An 18,476-nucleotide genomic window follows, 5' to 3' on the forward strand; every position below is an offset into this window, starting at 1 on the left:
CGAATCTGTGTGTATTTTTGTTCACAGTTTGTGTTCCGGCTGGTTGCGCTAGTTGCGGATGGTGTCATAAAATAGGCCCTGTTAAATGCTTCACGTTCAAAATGGCCAATTGCAATAAGGTCTTCTGTTCGGAGGTCTGCTTCACGCATTACAGAAGAGCGAATTTCAAACGTAACAAGACGTGTGATTGGTGCAGACATGTTCGACATACGGTCAATTACGTAGATCTGCAGGATGGTGATAGCCAGTATCAGTTTTGTAGGTAAGATATCCCCTTCCATCGCCCCCCCCCCACAGTGGGACCTGAGCAGAATTTAGGAGAAAAAAAGTCAAATTGACGGATGCACCTGAAACCACTGTTTTCTACTTGAAAATATGTACTTTAGAGTAACACATACAATCATTAAAAACTCGCCCCACCCACTTTTCCTGGAATTACAGATAGAGGAACTTCAATGTTCTAGGAATGTGAAAAATGGTGAAGGTAATGTAATAGTTTGCGTGAGTTAAATAGTAGGTAGGAAAATTCTGAAACATGGAAATGAAAGCTGAAAGGATGTAGATTCTATTAATGTACTTAATTTTGAATTTTCAATTATTTATAATGTAATTATAAGCTGTTGAAGCTGGAGAAAAAATTTGTAAATTTGAAATTTTCAAAAAAATGGTAAACTTGGCTTTCAAAAATTGGGGTGTAAGTTAAAAAAATTTCAAATGCAAGAAAATGTGACACCAAGTGTAGACTTTTGAAAGAATCAAAAATTTTTTGCAACTGAGCTTTAGTTGGTTTGCAATTTTTGGTTTTAGCAGCCAAAAACGTTGAAATTTTGCAAAAAAAAACTGTTATATTTAGTCATTTTTTTTCTATCTAAAAATTTTTTCAAAAAAATGGTTTTGGGCTCAAAAGACGCGAAATTTCATGCTGTTTTCAAATCACCTCTCAAATACTTGATTTTTCCCATAATAAGTGTCCAAAAATCGTTTTTTTTTTTAGAGATTACATCAAAATTAGTGATTTTCCAAGTACCTGAATTTTCTAATTTCAAATTTTTTGGGTGATTTCCGGCTGGGGTGTAATGATTTTGGTTTTGAAAGATGCCAAATTTGATACCTTCTCATAATTTGTTTCAACCAATGAGATAAGTTTGCAACCCCCCCCCCTATGGTGGAATCAGAATGAAATGGAGTGGGCAGGAAATCTTTTTCTATGGTAATCCAGCTTTTGAGGGGTAAAAATTGTTTTTTTTTTTGGTGCTGAATGCAAATTTCATGTCCGATTTGAAACATCGTACCCCTAAGGTAGTGAACCGCCACCCCCCGCCCCTTTATGATCCAAAATCGAAAAAAATTTAAATACCATGTGACATATCGTTTGTTATGTTTTTGGGGACGCTGAATCCGAATATCGACTTAGTTTTTCGATCTGGCCTTCTCTACCCTTTCCACCCCTTCCCCCACCCTTCATTATCCAAAATCGAAAAAAATAATACCATGTGGCATATCGTTTGTTATGTTTTTGGGAACGCTGAGTCCGAATATGCGCTTAGTTTTTTGATTTGGCTTTCTCAACCTTTTCCACCCTCTCCCCCCACCTTTTATGTATGATCCAAAATTGAAAAAAAATAATACCATGTGACGTATCGTTTGTCATGTTTTTGGGGACGGTGAATCCGAATATGGGCTTAGTTTTTCAATCTGGGCTTCTCTATCCGTTCCACCTCCTCCCTTGCCCCTTCTTCAGTCAAAATTCAAAAAAAAAAATTATAAAACCATTGGACATCCGATTACTAGGTATGGGCAAAACCTAATAATGGATTCGGATTCACCGCCTCAAAAAACGTATATGTGACCCGCTCTGACAAAACCGACCGTTTCGACAAAAAAAAGTGTCCAAAATAATGATGTTTAAAATGAGTTTTAAGGGTTGAAAGATCAAATTTTTGAGAAAGCAACATTTTTTGAAATTTTGTCGAAATGGTCGGTTTTGTCAGAGCGGGTCACATATGAGGATACCCATTACCCATATTGGTTTATAAACCGATTTTATGATTTTACCCATTTCCTCCCCCTCTTTCCCACCCTCAGATGGCCATAGACAAAAAACTAATATTGGATTCGGATTCAGCGCCTCAAAAAACATATATGAGAATACCCATATTGGTTTTCAAGCCTATTTTCATGATTTTACCCCCTCCCTCCCCATGACCATAGACAAAAAACTACCATGGAATTCGGATTCAGCGCCTCAAAAAACATACATGAGAATACCCATATTGGTTTTTAAGCCTATTTTCATGATTTTACCCCCTCCCTCCCCCTCTCCCCCACCCCCTGATGACCATAGATAAAAACTACCATCGGATACGGATTCAGCGCCTCAAAAAACATACATGAGGATACCCATATTGGTTTTTAAGCCTATTTTTATGATTTTACCCCCTCCCCCCACCCCCTAATGCCCATAGTCAAAAATTGATATCATATTCAGATTCAGCGCTAAAAAATAAAAAATACTTGTAGTCGGACATATTCTAAAATTACTACATTCGAAGGGACTTTTTTCCTCCTAAATTCTGCTCAGGTTTTACTGTGCCCCCCCCCCCCTATATCAATATTCAGATTTCTTTGAACTGAATTTACTTATTTTCAATTCCGCAGCGACAAATGCCTGAACCAGTTCAAACTAGACATATTCTGCCAAGAAACGAAAGAACACCTGGAAATGCACCCGCACCATCAAGAACAGCTGCAGAATCTAGAAGGTACCTCTTTATCTACCTTGATCACCCCCGACCTGTGGCTGAAGAACTGCGCATCGCCTCCTCGTTCTGATAAATCTAGATCGTCGACTCCACCAATCAACGTATCTCCCGACGACGAGTCACCCAACACCAGTCTAACTATAGAATTGCGAAAAGAATACGCCACCTTGCCCGACGAACCTGCATCGAAAAAGAAATGCAAACGGTATTCCAACGAGGTGATAAAGAAAAAGAAAAGTAAAAAACTCGTCAACAAGTTACGCCCTTTGCAATTGCACAAAGTAGACGAGACGTTGAAATCTAGTCAGACTCATACCGAACCTACCCCACCGAGGATACCATTTTACCCAAATTTCTCTTCAATGCTGCCACCACCTAACGCTGCAGCAGCCACCAATAATACACCCGAGTATCTTCAAAGACCGCAGTATTTCCAGCCACTGGCGACTCCAGCAGTTACACCTTCTAGACCATCGGTATCGGCTCCGGTTGTGGGGAGGAGTTCGTTGGCTAATTCTCAAATACCTCCATTGCTACCGATCACCAGACCTCCTCAGATTATTAATCAGAATCCACAGCCTGTCTCTCAACCTCCTCCACCTCCTCAGGTTCTACCTGTTGCAGCTGCGAATGCTGCTCAGAACTCGGCTCCTAAGTCTATACTACCTCCTCCTACGGTTCTCGTACCGTATCCTATTGTATTACCTATTCCTATACCCATTCCTATACCTATTCCTCTACCTATTTTTTTAAACGATGCGAAGAAAACGACAGATGATAAGACTCGTGATGAAGAGGAACAAGAAGCGGTAGAGTTAGAGCAAGATAAAGTATCTCCTCCTCAGTCGCCCGTTAATTTGATACCCGCAGTTCATACGAAATCGAGTAAAAAGAAAAGGAAAAAGATGTGCTCTTCGGAAGAAGATTCGACTTTGAAACATTTAGTCGAGAATTATTAACCTCTGTCTACTCTGTTTTTCATTTTTTGGGTTGCTTTTTTTCTTAATCTTCGTGCTGACGAACCACCTATAGTACCTACTACCTACCTTCGTTTTAATCGAGTAATTTTTATTATTAATGCATTTATTTGTGTGTTTGTATTTGTTTTTTTCTTCTTCTCTTTATCTCTGTTTTTTACTTCCGAATATTAAAGTTTCATTTTTCAGTGGGGTTTTATTTTTAAATTAGAGAGTTTCCTGTTGTTTTTTTTTATTCTTTTTTTTGTATGATTTTAAATTCAAAGTGATTTATGTGGAGTTTGAGTTTTTTTTTTTTTTTAATGGGTGAATTTTAATTAAAATTTAGTTCTTTTTTGACTCACAAGGGAACCTCTTGAGGTGCCACACTCCGATATGAAAAACGAGACCGCGATTTTTGGAAAGAGCATAGTCTAAAACCCCTAAAACCAAATTTTCAGCTGCCCAAGTTCATTTTTCGATTTTTGGCGAATTTTTGGAAATTCAAAATTGACTGTTTTCGGCGATTTATGCTTTTTTTAAAAAAAGTACGTACCTACCTGATCAATAAAAATGGTCAAAATAAGTCCCAAAACTAATATTAATTACCCAAATCCAAATTTTACAATTTCATGCCATTCTGGAGCTTCCAGCGAGATTTTTCAATTTCTCCAGAATTTTGAATTTGCTCCAGAAGGCGTGAATATGAAGTTGGGCAGCTAAAAATCGAGTTGTGTATTACACTCGACCTGTTTAACGAGTTTATCTACATTTGAGCCGATTTTGAGAGTGACACCTCAATAGTGGGTTTTTGAATTTTGACCAGTTTTTTTCAAAATTAAAAAATCCAAAAAATCAAAAGTTTCCCGTTTGTGTGAAAATTTTTAAAATTTACGTGAATCGCTGTATTTTGTCCAAAACTAACCCCTCCAAATCCAAATTTCACAATTTCCAACCATTCTGGAGCTTCCAGCGAGATTTTTCAATTTCTCCAGAATTTTGAATTTGCTCCAGAAGGCGTGAATTTGCAGTTGGGCAGCTAAAAATCGATTTGTGTATTATACTGGACCTGTTTAATGAGTTTACCTACATTTGACCCGATTTTGAGAGTGACACCTCAAAAGTGCCTTTTTTGACCAGATTTTTTCAAAATTGAAAAATCCAAAAAATCAAAAGTATTTTTGAAATTCACGCGAATCGCAGTATATTGTCCAAAACTAACCCCCCAAATCCAAATTTCACTATTTCCAGCCATTCTGGAGCTTCCAGCGAGATTTTTCAATTTCTCCAGAATTTTGAATTTGCTCCAAAAGGCCTGAATATGCAGTTGGGCAGCTAAAAATAAAGTTGTATATTACACTCGACCTGTTCAACTCAACAAGTTTATCCACATTTGAGCCGATTTTGAGACTTGACACCTCAAAAGTGGCTTTTTGACCAGCTTTTTCAAAATTAAAAAATCCAAAAAATCAAAAGTTTCCCGTTTGTGTGGAAATTTTTAAAATTCACGCGGATCGCTGTATTTTGTCCAAAACTAACCCCCCAAATCCAAATTTCACAATTTCCAGCCATTTTGGAGCTTCCAGCGAGATTTTCCAATTTCTCCAGAATTTTGAATTTGCTCCAGAAGGCGTGAATATGAAGTTGGACAGCTAAAAATCGAGTTGTATATTACACTCGACCTGTTAAACGAGTTTCACCACATTTGAGCCGATTTTGAGAGTGACACCTCAGGAGTGGTTTTTTGAGGTTTGACTCTCGCTCCAAAACGGCTGGAAATGGTAGAATTTGCGCTCAGGTGGTTAGTTCTTGAAAAAATACGGTGATTCGCGCAAATTTCAAAAATTTCCTCACAAACGGTTATCTTTTGATTTTTTGGATTTTTTAATTTTGAAAAAAGCTGGTCAAAAAGCCACTTTTGAGGTGTCACTCTCAAAATCGGCTCAAATGTGGATAAACTCGTTAAACAGGTCGAGTGTAATATACAACTCGATTTTTAGCTGCCCAACTGCATATTCACGCCTTCTGGAGCAAATTCAAAATTCTGGAGAAATTGAAAAATCTCGCTGGAAGCTCCAGAATGGCTGGAAATTGTGAAATCTGGACTTGGGTGATTAATATTAGTTTTGGTACTTATTTTGGCTATTTTTATTGATCAAATACGTATGTATTTTTTTTAAAAAAAACATAAATCGTCAAAAAACAATCAATTTTGAATTTTCAAAAATTCGCCAAAATTGCCAAAAATCGAAAAATGAACTTTGGCTTCTGAAAATTTGGTTTTGGGGGTTTTATACTATGTTCTTTCCAAAAATCGCAGTCCCGTTCAAATTGGAGTGTGACACCTCTAGAAGTTTCCTTCATCCCTTGTCAGTCTTAATCAAGATAATTGGTGCTGTAGGTAGTAGGTTAGATGATAGTTGTAATGTTTTATAGGATTTGGGATTGGGTGAGGCCTCGGAGGCTCGAACCCTTCAAGCAGTTAAAGTTCAAGCTTTTTTCATTAATTCAAGTTTCAAGATATCATGTCAGTGACAAAAAATTAGAAATGCTCAACTCTCAAGAACTCGAAGAGTCAAGATTCAATTTTCAAGTCACCAAAGAACAGGAACAGAAGATCGACTTCACGACTTCAAAAAAACAAAAATCAAAAGGGAGGTTGAATTGAACGCAGAATGAACTTCGTCGTTACTTATGAATTTATGATTCAGTTTCCTTGCTCCAAAGATCTCAAGAATGAAGAAATTGAGTTCAACTTCTGTTTTTAAAGCTTCTATCAAGCTTTTTATAAAACTTTTTTCCTCTTGAAAAAGTTGAATATTTTTGTTGAAAAAAAACTACTGAAATTTCGCTACAGTTTGCGTCATAATATCGAAACAACCAATCAACGATCGTGTTTACTGATAAAAAGTCGACGTGACGTCATCATAAGCTACTTTGAATTTTTTGAGTACCATATTTCATGAGGAGGTGCGAAATATTCAACTTCATTTTGTGATGAATTTGATTAATCGAGAAATATTTTCATGAGAAATCTAATAATTAGAATATTTCAACCCTTACATGAATACTAAACTGTGAAAATTACCGTAGTTCGGATTTTCAAGTTTTCTTCGGTTTGAAAATCACCTCCTCCTGAATTATACTTCAATAAAACGTGCAAAATAAGTTTGATTTTCCAGGAATGCGTTGAATCATTGCACTTTTTCAGTTTTTCGCACTGCGTCTAGAATCGTCGATGTGTTCGGTGTGTGAATGAAAATCAAAGCGGTAAATAACAAAATATCGAGTAAAATAGGCGAATTTCCCTAAATTGTTTTCCAAACTTGTGACAGTTGCCGAAGAATCCACATTCATCGTACCTCTTCTAGTCCAGCTCGAAATACTACGCGTTCAAGATGGTAGATTACAGCAAATGGAAGGATATCGAAGTAAGTCTCATCAACTTGCCATTGTATTCGTATTTAAATATTTATTCGACTAGTAATTCGCACGGTAACGTTTCACGTACCTTAGATATCCGATGACGAAGACGAAACTCATCCAAATATCGATACTCCATCTTTATTCCGATGGCGGCATCAAGCTCGCGTCGAACGTATGGAAGAGCAGAAAAAGGAACGAGAAGAGTTCGAGAACAAGAGAACCACGTAAGTTTTCATCTTCAATACTCCGATGTACTCTTCAAGATTAGAATTACCCTCTCTGTGGTTTGTTTCAATAGGCATAAGAAACGATACGAGAAAACCGTTCAAGATTTGAAAGAAAAAGAAAGCAAGGGATTAGACGTGGGTGATTTGAAAAAAGCTTTGACTCAGTTAGAAGCAGAAGCTGCAGAAATACGTAAATATGAAGAAGACATTAAACGTAAAGAAAAAGTAAGTCTTGGATTCGGATATTGGAACCGAGTGAGTTTCGTTAGCTACTTTTGACAGTAATGTAATGTAATTCGTAGGTTACTCCTTGGAACGTTGATACGATCAGTCAACCCGGATTTACTAAAACTATCGTAAATAAACCCGCTGCTCGTGCTAAAGAAGAACTCTCCGAAGAAGAGAAAGATGAAAAATTCAGAGCGTTCGTTAAAGAAAACAAAACATTACTCGAACAGTTCGGTATGCTGAAGAGATACGACGACAGTAAACGTTTCTTACTAGAACATCCGCATTTGACTTGCGAAGAAACCGCCAATTATTTAGTCATCTGGTGTATTAATTTAGAAATGGAAGACGTAAGTGTTTCGATCAAGTGTTTGATATTCGATAATAATATGTTTTCTTTCGAGGAATATATTAATTGTGTTTCGTTCGATTTGCAGAAACACAATTTAATGGAACACGTAGCCCATCAGTGTATTTGTATGCAATATATTCTAGAATTATCTAAACATTTGGATACCGATCCCAGAGCTTGCGTAGGAGCGTTCTTCAGCAGGTATCTTATATTCGAGATATATTTCACGTACTCTGTTGTATGGAATATTACATCGTTCATTTGTTCGTATTCGTTACTAGGATTCAGTTAGCCGATGAACAATACAAAGCGGAATTCCAACAAGAGTTGACCAGTTTTAGAGCTCGAATAGTCCAACGAGCTCAAGAAAAACTTGACGCAGCTTTACAAGAAATCGAAGAAAAAGAACGCGAAAAAAGACTCGGTCCAGGCGGTCTCGATCCTGTCGAAGTTTACGAATCGCTTCCAGAAGTAAGCATCATCGATTCGTTATTTCATTTATTTACGAGAACAGTTGTAATTGCGATGTTTGTTCGAGTAGGAATTGAGAAAATGCTTCGACGAAAGAGAAATCGATATGCTGAAAGAAACCATCGCTAAAATGCCTCCCGACGAAGCTGCTTATCATATGAAACGATGCGTCGATTCTGGTCTCTGGGTTCCTGATGCGAAAGCTGCCGAAGCTACCGAAGAATCTACTCAAGATAAAGATACCGAAGAGTCTACTCGAGAAAAGGATACCGAAGAAGAAAATATATACTCGACTGTTGAAGAAAAATCGTAATCGATCGTCTTGTCAGTGTTTTTAACCGAATTACTCAATTTTCATCCCAGTTATCTCGTCTTCGTGAATTCATAGTCACCTATCAAGTTTCGTGAATTTAACTAAACGGATAAGTATTTGCGATATCAACCTCAATGTTATAAAATTCGGTCATGGCTCTAAAAAAAAAAAATGAAAAAAAAAAACAGAAAAATAGCCATATTTTTTAAATATGTTTGTGTATTGATTTCAATGTTCTTTTCAACACCCAATTTACCTACCAATCGTATTTTTTTTACTTCGTAGTCGTTTTTTTTTTTTTTTTTTTTTTTTTAATTTACTATTTATTCAATTCAACGTAGTCATATAAGGTGTTATTATTTATGCATTTTTTTTGTCATTTTTTTAATCTCTGCGTGATACTATCGTTTGTATTGTAGTTGTTAATGAAACCATTGATCGTGTATTTAACTTTTTCCCCCTTTATCTTTTAAGTTTCTAAAAAATAGTACTCGATGATTGTGAATTATTAAAACGATGATATCGATTGTACTTTTTTTCATCTTAGATGATTATCGCGTCGGGTATATTTCGATGTATGTATATTTATAACTAATAAGTACCTAATTAGTGATGTTTTTTTTCGCGGTTCGATTTCGACATTTGTCGTGCGTGTAGCTTTTTCGCGATGATTTAAGAAAAGAAATTTCAGACAATGAAGATCGATGAACTTTCTGCAAAATGAATGGTGCTCGTCCAGCTCGAAAAGTATTGTTCGGAAGAATTCGTCACAGAGGTGGAAAATTATTCGAAATGAAGAATGGGTAACGTGTAAGTAATGGAGTTTCGAGTATTTCATCTGTCGACTTTTCTCTTTCTCTTCTACATATGTACTACTTGAATTGAACGTTTCATTTTTTGGAATTAAGTGATTAATTTACCATTATCAAGAGCAAAGAAAATTTAAATTAATTCGTAGAGAACTACAAAAGAAAATTTTAATGATTGATTTTCCATCCTGTTTCAGATTTTTCCAATCTAAAAGTAGAAGAAATTCGTCGAATTGAAATTACCGATGCGTAAAACTAAAATGATCAAATTCGTCGAGCAATTTTCTGATTATAAAAGTAAGCAAAATTTTAAATATGGACCATTCCCTGTCTTTTCGCCTTGAGAATAATTTAGATCGGTGATTTTTGTATTTTTTTAAAATGTTGATAAACCACGATGATGATACAAACTGCAGTCTTTGAAATGCATTTACAGAGGAAAGTAGATGTTTTCCAAAAACATTAATTCTGCAATTTTTTTTCCAAAAAAATAAATTCCATGACTTTTTTTCCAAAAAAATAAATTCCATGATTTTTTTTCCAAAATCACTTCAGGCTTGTGTTTTTTTTTTCAAAATAATTTTATGTTTTGTCTTTCAAAAAAAAAAAATCATGAAAAATTCGTATATTTTTTTTCCAAAACCATTTTAGGCTTATGTTTTTTTTTTCAAAAAAATGTAAGTATGTTTTGTTTTTCCAAAAAAAAATCATGAAAACTTCATAATTTTTTTGCCAAAAAAATAAATTCCATGATTTTTTTCCCTAAACGATTTCAGGCTTGTTTTTTTCAACAGAATTTTATGATTCGTTTTTCCAAAAAAATAAATTCCATGATTTTTTTCCCCAAAAACATTCTAGACTTAAAAAAAAAACATTTTTATGATTTGTTTTTCCAAAAAAAAATCATGATTTTTTTCCCTAAGAATAATTGTATGATTTTTTTTCCTAAAAATTTTATGATTTTTCTTTGCCAAAAAAATAAATTCTGTGATTTTTTTCAACTAATTTATTGATCTTCCCAACAAATTTTTTTTGTTGATTTTTGATCTACTTAGTCCAGGTTTTGAATTTTAAAATTTGAAATCCTTCTGGAAATGTGTCAGATAAAGTTGGAAATTAAACTTTGTTCTTGCAGGCTTTTCAAGCCACTCCCACCCCTCCCCCATACAATTTTTTTTATCGAATCTCTCTCTGATTTTCCGAAATTGATGAAATGAAAATGAATCAGTTGGAATTTTTACTTCATTAGGTAAAATAAAATTGTATTTTTTCGTAATCTTTGGAATTCCTTAGATCGATAATTGGAAAAAACGTTGCCCCAATTTTTTGATACGTTAATCAGTACCTATAACAAAATACTTACATATTATGTACTTGTAGTTTTTTCAGAATTTTTGAAGATGGGCACAACGGAAAGTACATGCTATTTGTCTACTCTATAAACTTTTCCAGCTATTTTTTGGGGCTTAAAAAGGTGGCTAGACTGATTTTCACCGAAAGTTTCTGAAAATGAAACTTTCAAAATCCATAAATTTTCAGAAAAATTATTGTAAATGGCGAGAAAGTTGTAAAAAAAAGCGTTTAATTTTTGCAAAATGTTGATAAAAATGTTTAAAATGAAGGAAAATTTCCAAATATTTGTAAATTTATTTGGTGTAAGGTTAGTAAGTTGATGAATGACATTTTCAAGGTGACATTTTCTCAAAATTAGTATTGCCTATTTCATATTTTGAGGAAATATAAATTTCCAGTAATTTTCTGGAAAGATTCCGCAAGTTTTCAAAATATTAAATTTCTGGAAATTTATCATCTCTGTGTTGACCCAATCAAACTTGACTATATCTTAATTTTTCTCTGAATTTTGAGTACCCCTGTTGATTTTTTATTTTTATTTTCTAGTTGAATTCTGGTACCTTTCAGCCTCTGTCTCGTAACGTGGTTGAAGATCATTCGAAGGAGTTTTTTCGAACCATTTTGAAAAGTCGATCATACCCAAAACACACAGATCCGTTCGAAAAATGGTAATAATTGTTTCGAAAGCTTCTAATTTAGTTTAGGTAGGTCTAGGTACCTATAGGAGTATAGGAATATGTATTCAAATCTTTCGATCTGTTCGGAGAAAGAAAATTATGGAACAATATTATCGAATTTTATCGCAGAAAACAGCTATTGAACATGATCTTTGTGGTGTAATTATCAACGTAGTGTGATAATTCGAAGTAAACCAGATCAAACTTCTGTTTCTGGCGAAGAAATCATCATTTTCGATTAATTCGATCTTCGTATAAAGTAGTTCTTTGAAAGTTTGAGTTCATTTTCTTAGCTAGGAATCCCCCTTGGACGTTTTCGATACCTTTCTCCTTCGTAGAACACCCTGCAGTCCACAATTTCAAATAATTCGAAGAAAGTTTTCATCCATAATCAGAATTTAGTCTAGAAATATTATAAATTAGTCATAAAAATAATTCGTATTGAAATGAAAATTAAGTTCGTCCAAAATGGCAACACTGATCAGATTCGTTACATTTCAGGTTCGTTGCGGTCGCTACACTGCGTTAATTTCTCCAGCTTTCGAGCGAATGTTTTCTGTTTTCATTTTGTTGTATTCGCCACCGCAGAATTTCGCCTTCAGTGATAGAAGATAATTTACGAACTGCATTCGCTTGTCGGTAGTTGCTTGCGCGAAATATTATTTATGAGCTGCTGCATTTTCTTTCGTTTTTAATCCTCGTTATTATGCGTTTACTCGATAACCTAACGTAATGAACGAACCGTTAAACGTGAGCTCTTCGTAACGTGTTTCAATCGTAGTACCTATAGTTTTACAATACAGAAGACTGAAATTCAATTCACACGATAGCTTGGGAAGTCACACAATGCGCAGTAAGTACACAATCACAGTGTAATAGACTCGATATCGTTGTATTTTTGGTATTCGAAACCTTATCTAGGATTAACGAATGTCAAACACATCAGACTATTCGATAAGTTCATCGTTGGGAATACGAATGACTAAGCTACGAAAAGATTCAACGTTCAAACACTTCATGATTCTAATTTTGTTCGGATATTCTGTTACAGTTTGTTCGATCTCACGACACCGCTGAATCGCCGAATACGCGACGACGATGAGATCAATCGATGATCAAAATCACCGCATACAACAATGAACGACAGCGATTCCACCACCGTAGTGCAACAGACCATTGCTACGATAGCTTCGCTAAACGATAACGATACCAGTTGGCTGAATAGAACGGTCGAAGATATCCAGCTGCAATTATTCACTATATTCGGCGTACCGAAATGCGCCAATTTCCACTCGTTTAATCACACGTTTTTCCAACTGGCCAACGTATTCTTTCTGCTGTCGTGTTTGGCTACGTATAGCAAATGCGGTATATTGTATTTAAGATGCATGCTGCTCATCGGCTGTGTTTTCTTCGGTATTTGGGGATACGAGATATTGTGCACTTTGGACGCGTTACTGTGGAACTTGCTGTTCATCGTCGCCAACACCGTACACATCGTCGTGCTTTTATTCAAACAGTGGCCGGTTCGGTTTAGCAACGAAGTCGAAGATGTGAGTAGATGTTTTCAAATATGTAATGTATTAGTATAATAGGATGATTAATTTTAAACGATAGATATTATGGCTCGTGTGTATAGTACTAGTCGAATGATGTGGATGATGAAGGTGTTTATGTATCGTGGTCGTTGCTCCAGCTCCACCAAACGAACGTGTTACGTGTATTACGTAATACCTTATTTGGATTCCCCTGTATAAGGCATTGACTATATCTATATAGTCAAAGGTATAAGGCAAGCAGCGTGTAACAGTTCGTAAACACGATCGCAGCTGTGTAGGTTGTATTCTGTCTTGTAGATGAATGTCTATGGCTGTAAAAATGTGGTGACTGGTGAATGTTTCATAATGTGCCTGCCAGATTATACTATAGCTGTTGAATCGAGTAATTAGAACTGGTTATCGATACGAAACGAGCGAATGTTTTATTATCGTTGGGTTGATTGGTTCCCCTTTCAAAACACGTGTATTCTGGGAAATGACGAATTGAGTTGACGATCAAGCTGACGTAGATTTGAGGATTTGGCTTTTCAAAGAAACTTTATCAATAGGTAGTTATTAGGTTGTACCTTATTTTGCGAAAGCAAAGTTGGAATGTTCCACCTACCATGACCACCTATCAAAGTTGTTACCTCAGTAGGAAAAATAATTCCCTATTTTTTATTTTTCTCCATATTCAAAAAAAAAGTAGTGGCGGTAGCTCCTCAAGTTGAAAAAATTGTAAAAAAAAATCAATTTTTCTAAATTCTTTGTCTCTGCATCAGAATTTTTCTAAATAATTCCCTTTTCAAGTGTAAACTTTCTCCGGTCCTTCGAAACAAAGTTGAAAAAAATCACATCTGAAAATGAGAATAAAATATAAAAATTGCGGGGGGGGGGGGAATCCTGATTAATCTCATTTACCACATTAGAATTGTTCTACATGACCCTCTGTTCAAGAAAAAAACCTTCGTTGGACCCTCGAATTATGTTGGCTCTCGTGTATGAAGCCTCCGCCCATCCCAGATTTGGAAAAAATTAAAAAAAGAGAAAATTGATGTCTGTAGACATTTTTTGAAGATTTTTCAATGAGCTTATTTCCGAGAAAATCCTACCCTTGGTCCTCCAAATCATGTTGGTCGCCTTGTATGAAACCTCCAAAGTTGAAAAATATTTTTTAAAAATACGTAAAATTGATGTCCGCAGGTATGTACAGTACAAACAAATTATTTGAAAATTTTTCATCTCTGAGCAGAATATGTACTTCTAAACAGGCCTTTTTTCATTTCTTTTCTAAGGGCACGATAATTCTCAAAAGTTGCAAGTTCTTAATTTTTTGTACCCTTTCCCTTCCCCAAACCACCGAAAAGATTTGATGTTCACCTGAAATGTTTAAAAAAGTCCTTTTTTTTTTTTGCCAAACTTGCTTATAAAGTTCTGTTTTTTTTTCTGCCAAATTTTCCCAAGTCGAGAAGACACGTCAAAAAGTTTTGGACAAAATAACCAAGAAGTGTCCATTTTTGTAAAAATTGTCAAAAAGTGCCATTTTTGTCAGAGCTGTCAAAATGGGCCCCTTTTTGTCAAAATTGTCAATAAAAAGTGTCCATTTTTATCAAAGTAGTCAAAAAAGGTCCATTTTTGGTAAAATTGTCAAAAAGTGTCCATTTTTGTCAAAATTACCAAAAAAGTGCCATATTTGTCAAAACTGTCGTGAAGTGTTCATTTTTGTCAAAATTATCAAAAAAGGGTGCATTTTTGTCAAAATTATCAAAAGAGTGCATTTTTGTCAAAAGTGTCAAAAAGTGCCATTTTTGTCAATGCTGTTGAAATGGGTTCCTTTTTGTCAAAATTGTCAAAAAAAAAAGTGTCCACTTTTATCAAAATAGTCAGAAAGGTCCATTTTTGATAAGACTGTCAAAAAGTGTCCATTTTCGTCAAAATTGACAAAATGTGTTCATTTTTGTCAAAATTGCCCAAAAGTGTCCATTTTTGTCAAGCATATTAAAAAGGGCCCATGTTATCGAAATTTTCAAGCTGACTATTTTTGTAAAAAGTGTCAAAAAGTGCGCTTTTTGTCAAAATTGTCAAAAAGTGTTCATTTTTGTCAAAACTGCCAAAATGGGTCCTTTTTTGCCACAATTTTCTAAAAGGGCCCATTTTTGACAAATTATTAAAAAGGGTCCATTTGTATCAGAATTGTTATAAAGTGTTTATTTTTGTCAAAATTATCAAAAAGGTCCATTTTTGTCAAAATTGTCATAAAGTGTTCAATTTTGTCAAAATCATCAAAATGGGCCATTTTTGTTAAAATTGACAAAAGGTATCCATTTTTATCAAAATTGTCAAAAGGGTTCATGTTTATCAAAATTGTCATGAAGTGTCCATTTTTGTCAAAAATTGTCAAAAAGGGTCCATTGTTTATCAAAATTCTCATGAAGTTTTCATTTTTGTCAAAGTTATCAAAAAGTGCCATTTTTGTCAATGCTTTTGAAATGGGTTCCTTTCTGTCAAAATTATTGTCAAAAAAGTGGTCATTTTTATCAAAATTGTCAAAAGTGCCTCTTTTGTCCAATGTCTTGACTTCCATGTTTCGATCACCTTCTTCAGTCCTTGACAAGACGCCGAACAGTAAACATCTAATTTGAAAACTGCCTAGAAATCGTCAATGCGCTATGTCGAAGTTCTTCTTGGAGGCGCGATTCAAGAAACCTGATAAAAAGTTTACCAATCCGTTCGAGATTTATAATTTTTTCCATAGAAATGCTCCAGATACCACGGTCAAACGTTTTAAAAATGGTTCTCTACTTCTTCAAACCACAAATCCAAAGGAAAAAGAACTTTTACTGACAATAAACAAATTCAACAATGATGACATCGACATTAAACTTCATAATTATTTAAATTCATCGAAAGCTATCTTCTTCTCTCAAGATCTGGAGTACCTGAATGTTGAGGAAATCCAAAACGAACTTGCTGAGCAAGGTGTTACGAATGTTTACAAGCGAAATTCAACGTTCATTCTTACATTCTCCCTATCAAAAATTCCAGAAAAAATTTGTATTGGATATGAATATGTTAGATTGAAACCGTATGTAAATCCTCTGCGCTGCAACAACTGCTATTTGTTTGGTCATTTAGCTAAATTTTGTAAAGCAACTGGACGCTGTGATCTATGTGGAGAAAATAAACATGATGGAAGATGCCCGAAATCAATGAAATGCGTGAACTGCCATTCTGTAGATGACCATCCTTCGTCATCAAGAAAATGCCCTCGATACCAAGAGGAAATGAAAATTCTACAAATTAAAGCAGAAAACCAAATAACTTACAATGAGGCGAAAATCCAGTATCAATCAAAAACCAAATACGTTAATGCTGCTAAAAATAATTCAAATCATTCGATAATCATACAGAAGCCTCAAACTGATAATTCTGATCTCAGCAAATTCCACAAGCTTTTACAAAATATTTCGGATAGACTTGAAAAATTGGAATCTCTTTACCAAAAAAGAAATATTTCTCCTGAAATGAATGTTGAATCATCTAATCCGAAGCTGAACCTTAGTATGTCTATACCTACGACGGATTATCAAATCTCAGAAAAGTTTCTCCCAGATGCCTCCAATCGTCATCAATCTGTTATGCTGAATGAAAGACGTTTATCGACCATCTCAACAACCTCAACAACCATGGATACATCTGATAAACACGAGATTTTAGAATCAGACTGGAAAGCTGTTGAAGCCAACTTTAAGACCAATGAGATTGTATACGATGTCAAATTCCAAAAATTCAGATCTGTTTTAGAAGATTCTTGTGGGAAAAAAGACATTCTGTCTATTCTTCATGAAAATGGATTCAAATCACAAAAAGAGATTGAAAATTTTTCCATGGTCCTCAAAAACACTTCTTCAATTCACAAGGATGTATGCCAATCAATAAAATACAGAATTACGAGGACAAAAAACAAACTCCTTAACCAGCTTAATATGAAGTAATATCGATTTGTTTGCTTCGTTTAAATGCTTACTCACTCAATCTTCAAATCAATTTCTACTGACCATCAATGACCTGCGCTATCTCATGGAACTGCAATGGATTATACAGTCATCGGGAAGATCTTGAAATTTTATTGTCTGAACACAATCCAACTGTTATTGCGCTTCAAGAAACTCATCTTAAACCATATGATTCCTTCAGAAAGAAAAATTTCTTCATTCATAGAAAAGATGTTACAAACTTCGTAAAAATATGTGGCGGAGTAGCTCTCATGATCCGGGATAACATCTCTTACAAGATCATTCCTCTTGCAACAGACCTTCAAGTTGTTGCAGTTCAAATTGAGACTACTCACAAAATTACTTTTTGCTCAATTTATATTCCGCCAAATTCAAAAGTAGCTGATTCGGATCTTGAAAATCTTATTGGTCAACTTCCAAAACCATTCATCTTATCCGGCGATTTCAATGCTCATCATGTAGCCTGGGGTGCATCAAGGAACAATAAAATGGGCAACATACTGTACAAGATTGTTCAGAATTGTTCATTATATCTGTCAAACAATCATGGATTATCTACGTACTTCAACGTATCAACTCAATCATCGTCATGCATCGATTTAATCTTCACAAGTTCGAGCATCAGCTACCTGATCAATACGTATATCTGCGATGACCTCCATAGCAGTGATCATTATCCTCTGATTACAAAAATTGCTGATTCATCTCAACAACCCACCACTGAAGAAAAATTCCTCTACAAAAATGCTGATTGGTTTCTTTTCAACTCAATCGTGGAACAATTCCTTCCAAATTTTGATGAAAATATCAGTGACGTCATCGAAAAATACTCTCAAGTTATAGCTAATGCCATCAGATCTTCAATTCCTTCCATTTTAGTCTCAAATAAAAGGAAACGCTACAACCCTTGGTGGAATGAAGAATGTCACAAAGCTCTAAAAAACAGAAGAAAAGCATTTCGTAATCTCAAAAATCATCCGCTGCTTCCTAATATTATTGAATACAATAAACAAAAAAGCATTGCCAGACGTACTTTTAGACAAAACAAGAGGAAATCGTGGAAAACATACGTATATTCGATCAATGAAAATACCAACTCTTCTGAAATATGGAGAAAAATAAGAATTCTTAATGGAATCGCCAACAAACAAAACATGGTGTCTATCCGTGATAATGATCGTCTCATCACTGATCCTTCAGAGATATGCAATATTTTCGCATCTTCGTTTGCTGAGTCATCCAATAATGATATTAATCCTATCAAAAAACAAGATTATAAAGTCGACTTCGTTGAAGAAGATTTAAATGGTTACAACAACGACATTGCTTTCCATGAACTTGAATATCA

General features: G+C 35.0%; 3 protein-coding genes across 8 annotated transcripts in view; all 3 read left to right on the forward strand.

Annotated features, from left to right (window-relative positions):
• The window catches only part of Sobp (Sine oculis-binding protein), a 30,009-nt gene extending 26,082 nt beyond the window's left edge, over positions 1-3,927 (forward strand). For both annotated transcript variants that reach the window (XM_065368511.1, XM_065368512.1), the window contains 2 exons: positions 28-262; positions 2,659-3,927. In XM_065368511.1, coding sequence (XP_065224583.1) covers positions 28-262; positions 2,659-3,721 — 1,298 coding nt within the window. In that variant the 3' untranslated portion in view covers positions 3,722-3,927. The remainder of the gene's footprint in view (positions 1-27; positions 263-2,658) is intronic.
• Positions 3,928-6,914: 2,987 nt separating this feature from the next.
• Positions 6,915-8,928, forward strand: Cdc37 (cell division cycle protein 37). Its single transcript, XM_065368513.1, has 7 exons — positions 6,915-7,149; positions 7,235-7,368; positions 7,443-7,596; positions 7,674-7,949; positions 8,037-8,152; positions 8,233-8,422; positions 8,493-8,928. The coding sequence occupies exons 1-7, from the start codon at positions 7,117-7,119 to the stop codon at positions 8,733-8,735; spliced, it is 1,146 nt and encodes a 381-aa protein (XP_065224585.1). The 5' UTR covers positions 6,915-7,116; the 3' UTR covers positions 8,736-8,928.
• A 481-nt stretch (positions 8,929-9,409) lies between these two features.
• Positions 9,410-18,476, forward strand: part of bves — a 54,292-nt gene continuing 45,225 nt past the window's right edge. For all 5 annotated transcript variants that reach the window (XR_010559389.1, XM_065368514.1, XM_065368515.1 and 2 more), the window contains exons 1-5: positions 9,410-9,545; positions 9,742-9,841; positions 11,444-11,565; positions 12,076-12,427; positions 12,626-13,127. Coding sequence is in view for 4 of the 5 variants with exons in the window: in XM_065368514.1 (XP_065224586.1) it covers positions 12,711-13,127 (417 nt within the window). In the remaining variant the exon portion in view is untranslated. The remainder of the gene's footprint in view (positions 9,546-9,741; positions 9,842-11,443; positions 11,566-12,075; positions 12,428-12,625; positions 13,128-18,476) is intronic.

This window comes from Planococcus citri, chromosome 5 (assembly GCF_950023065.1).
Source record: "Planococcus citri chromosome 5, ihPlaCitr1.1, whole genome shotgun sequence".
In the NCBI taxonomy this organism is placed as follows: Eukaryota; Metazoa; Arthropoda; class Insecta; order Hemiptera; family Pseudococcidae; genus Planococcus; species Planococcus citri.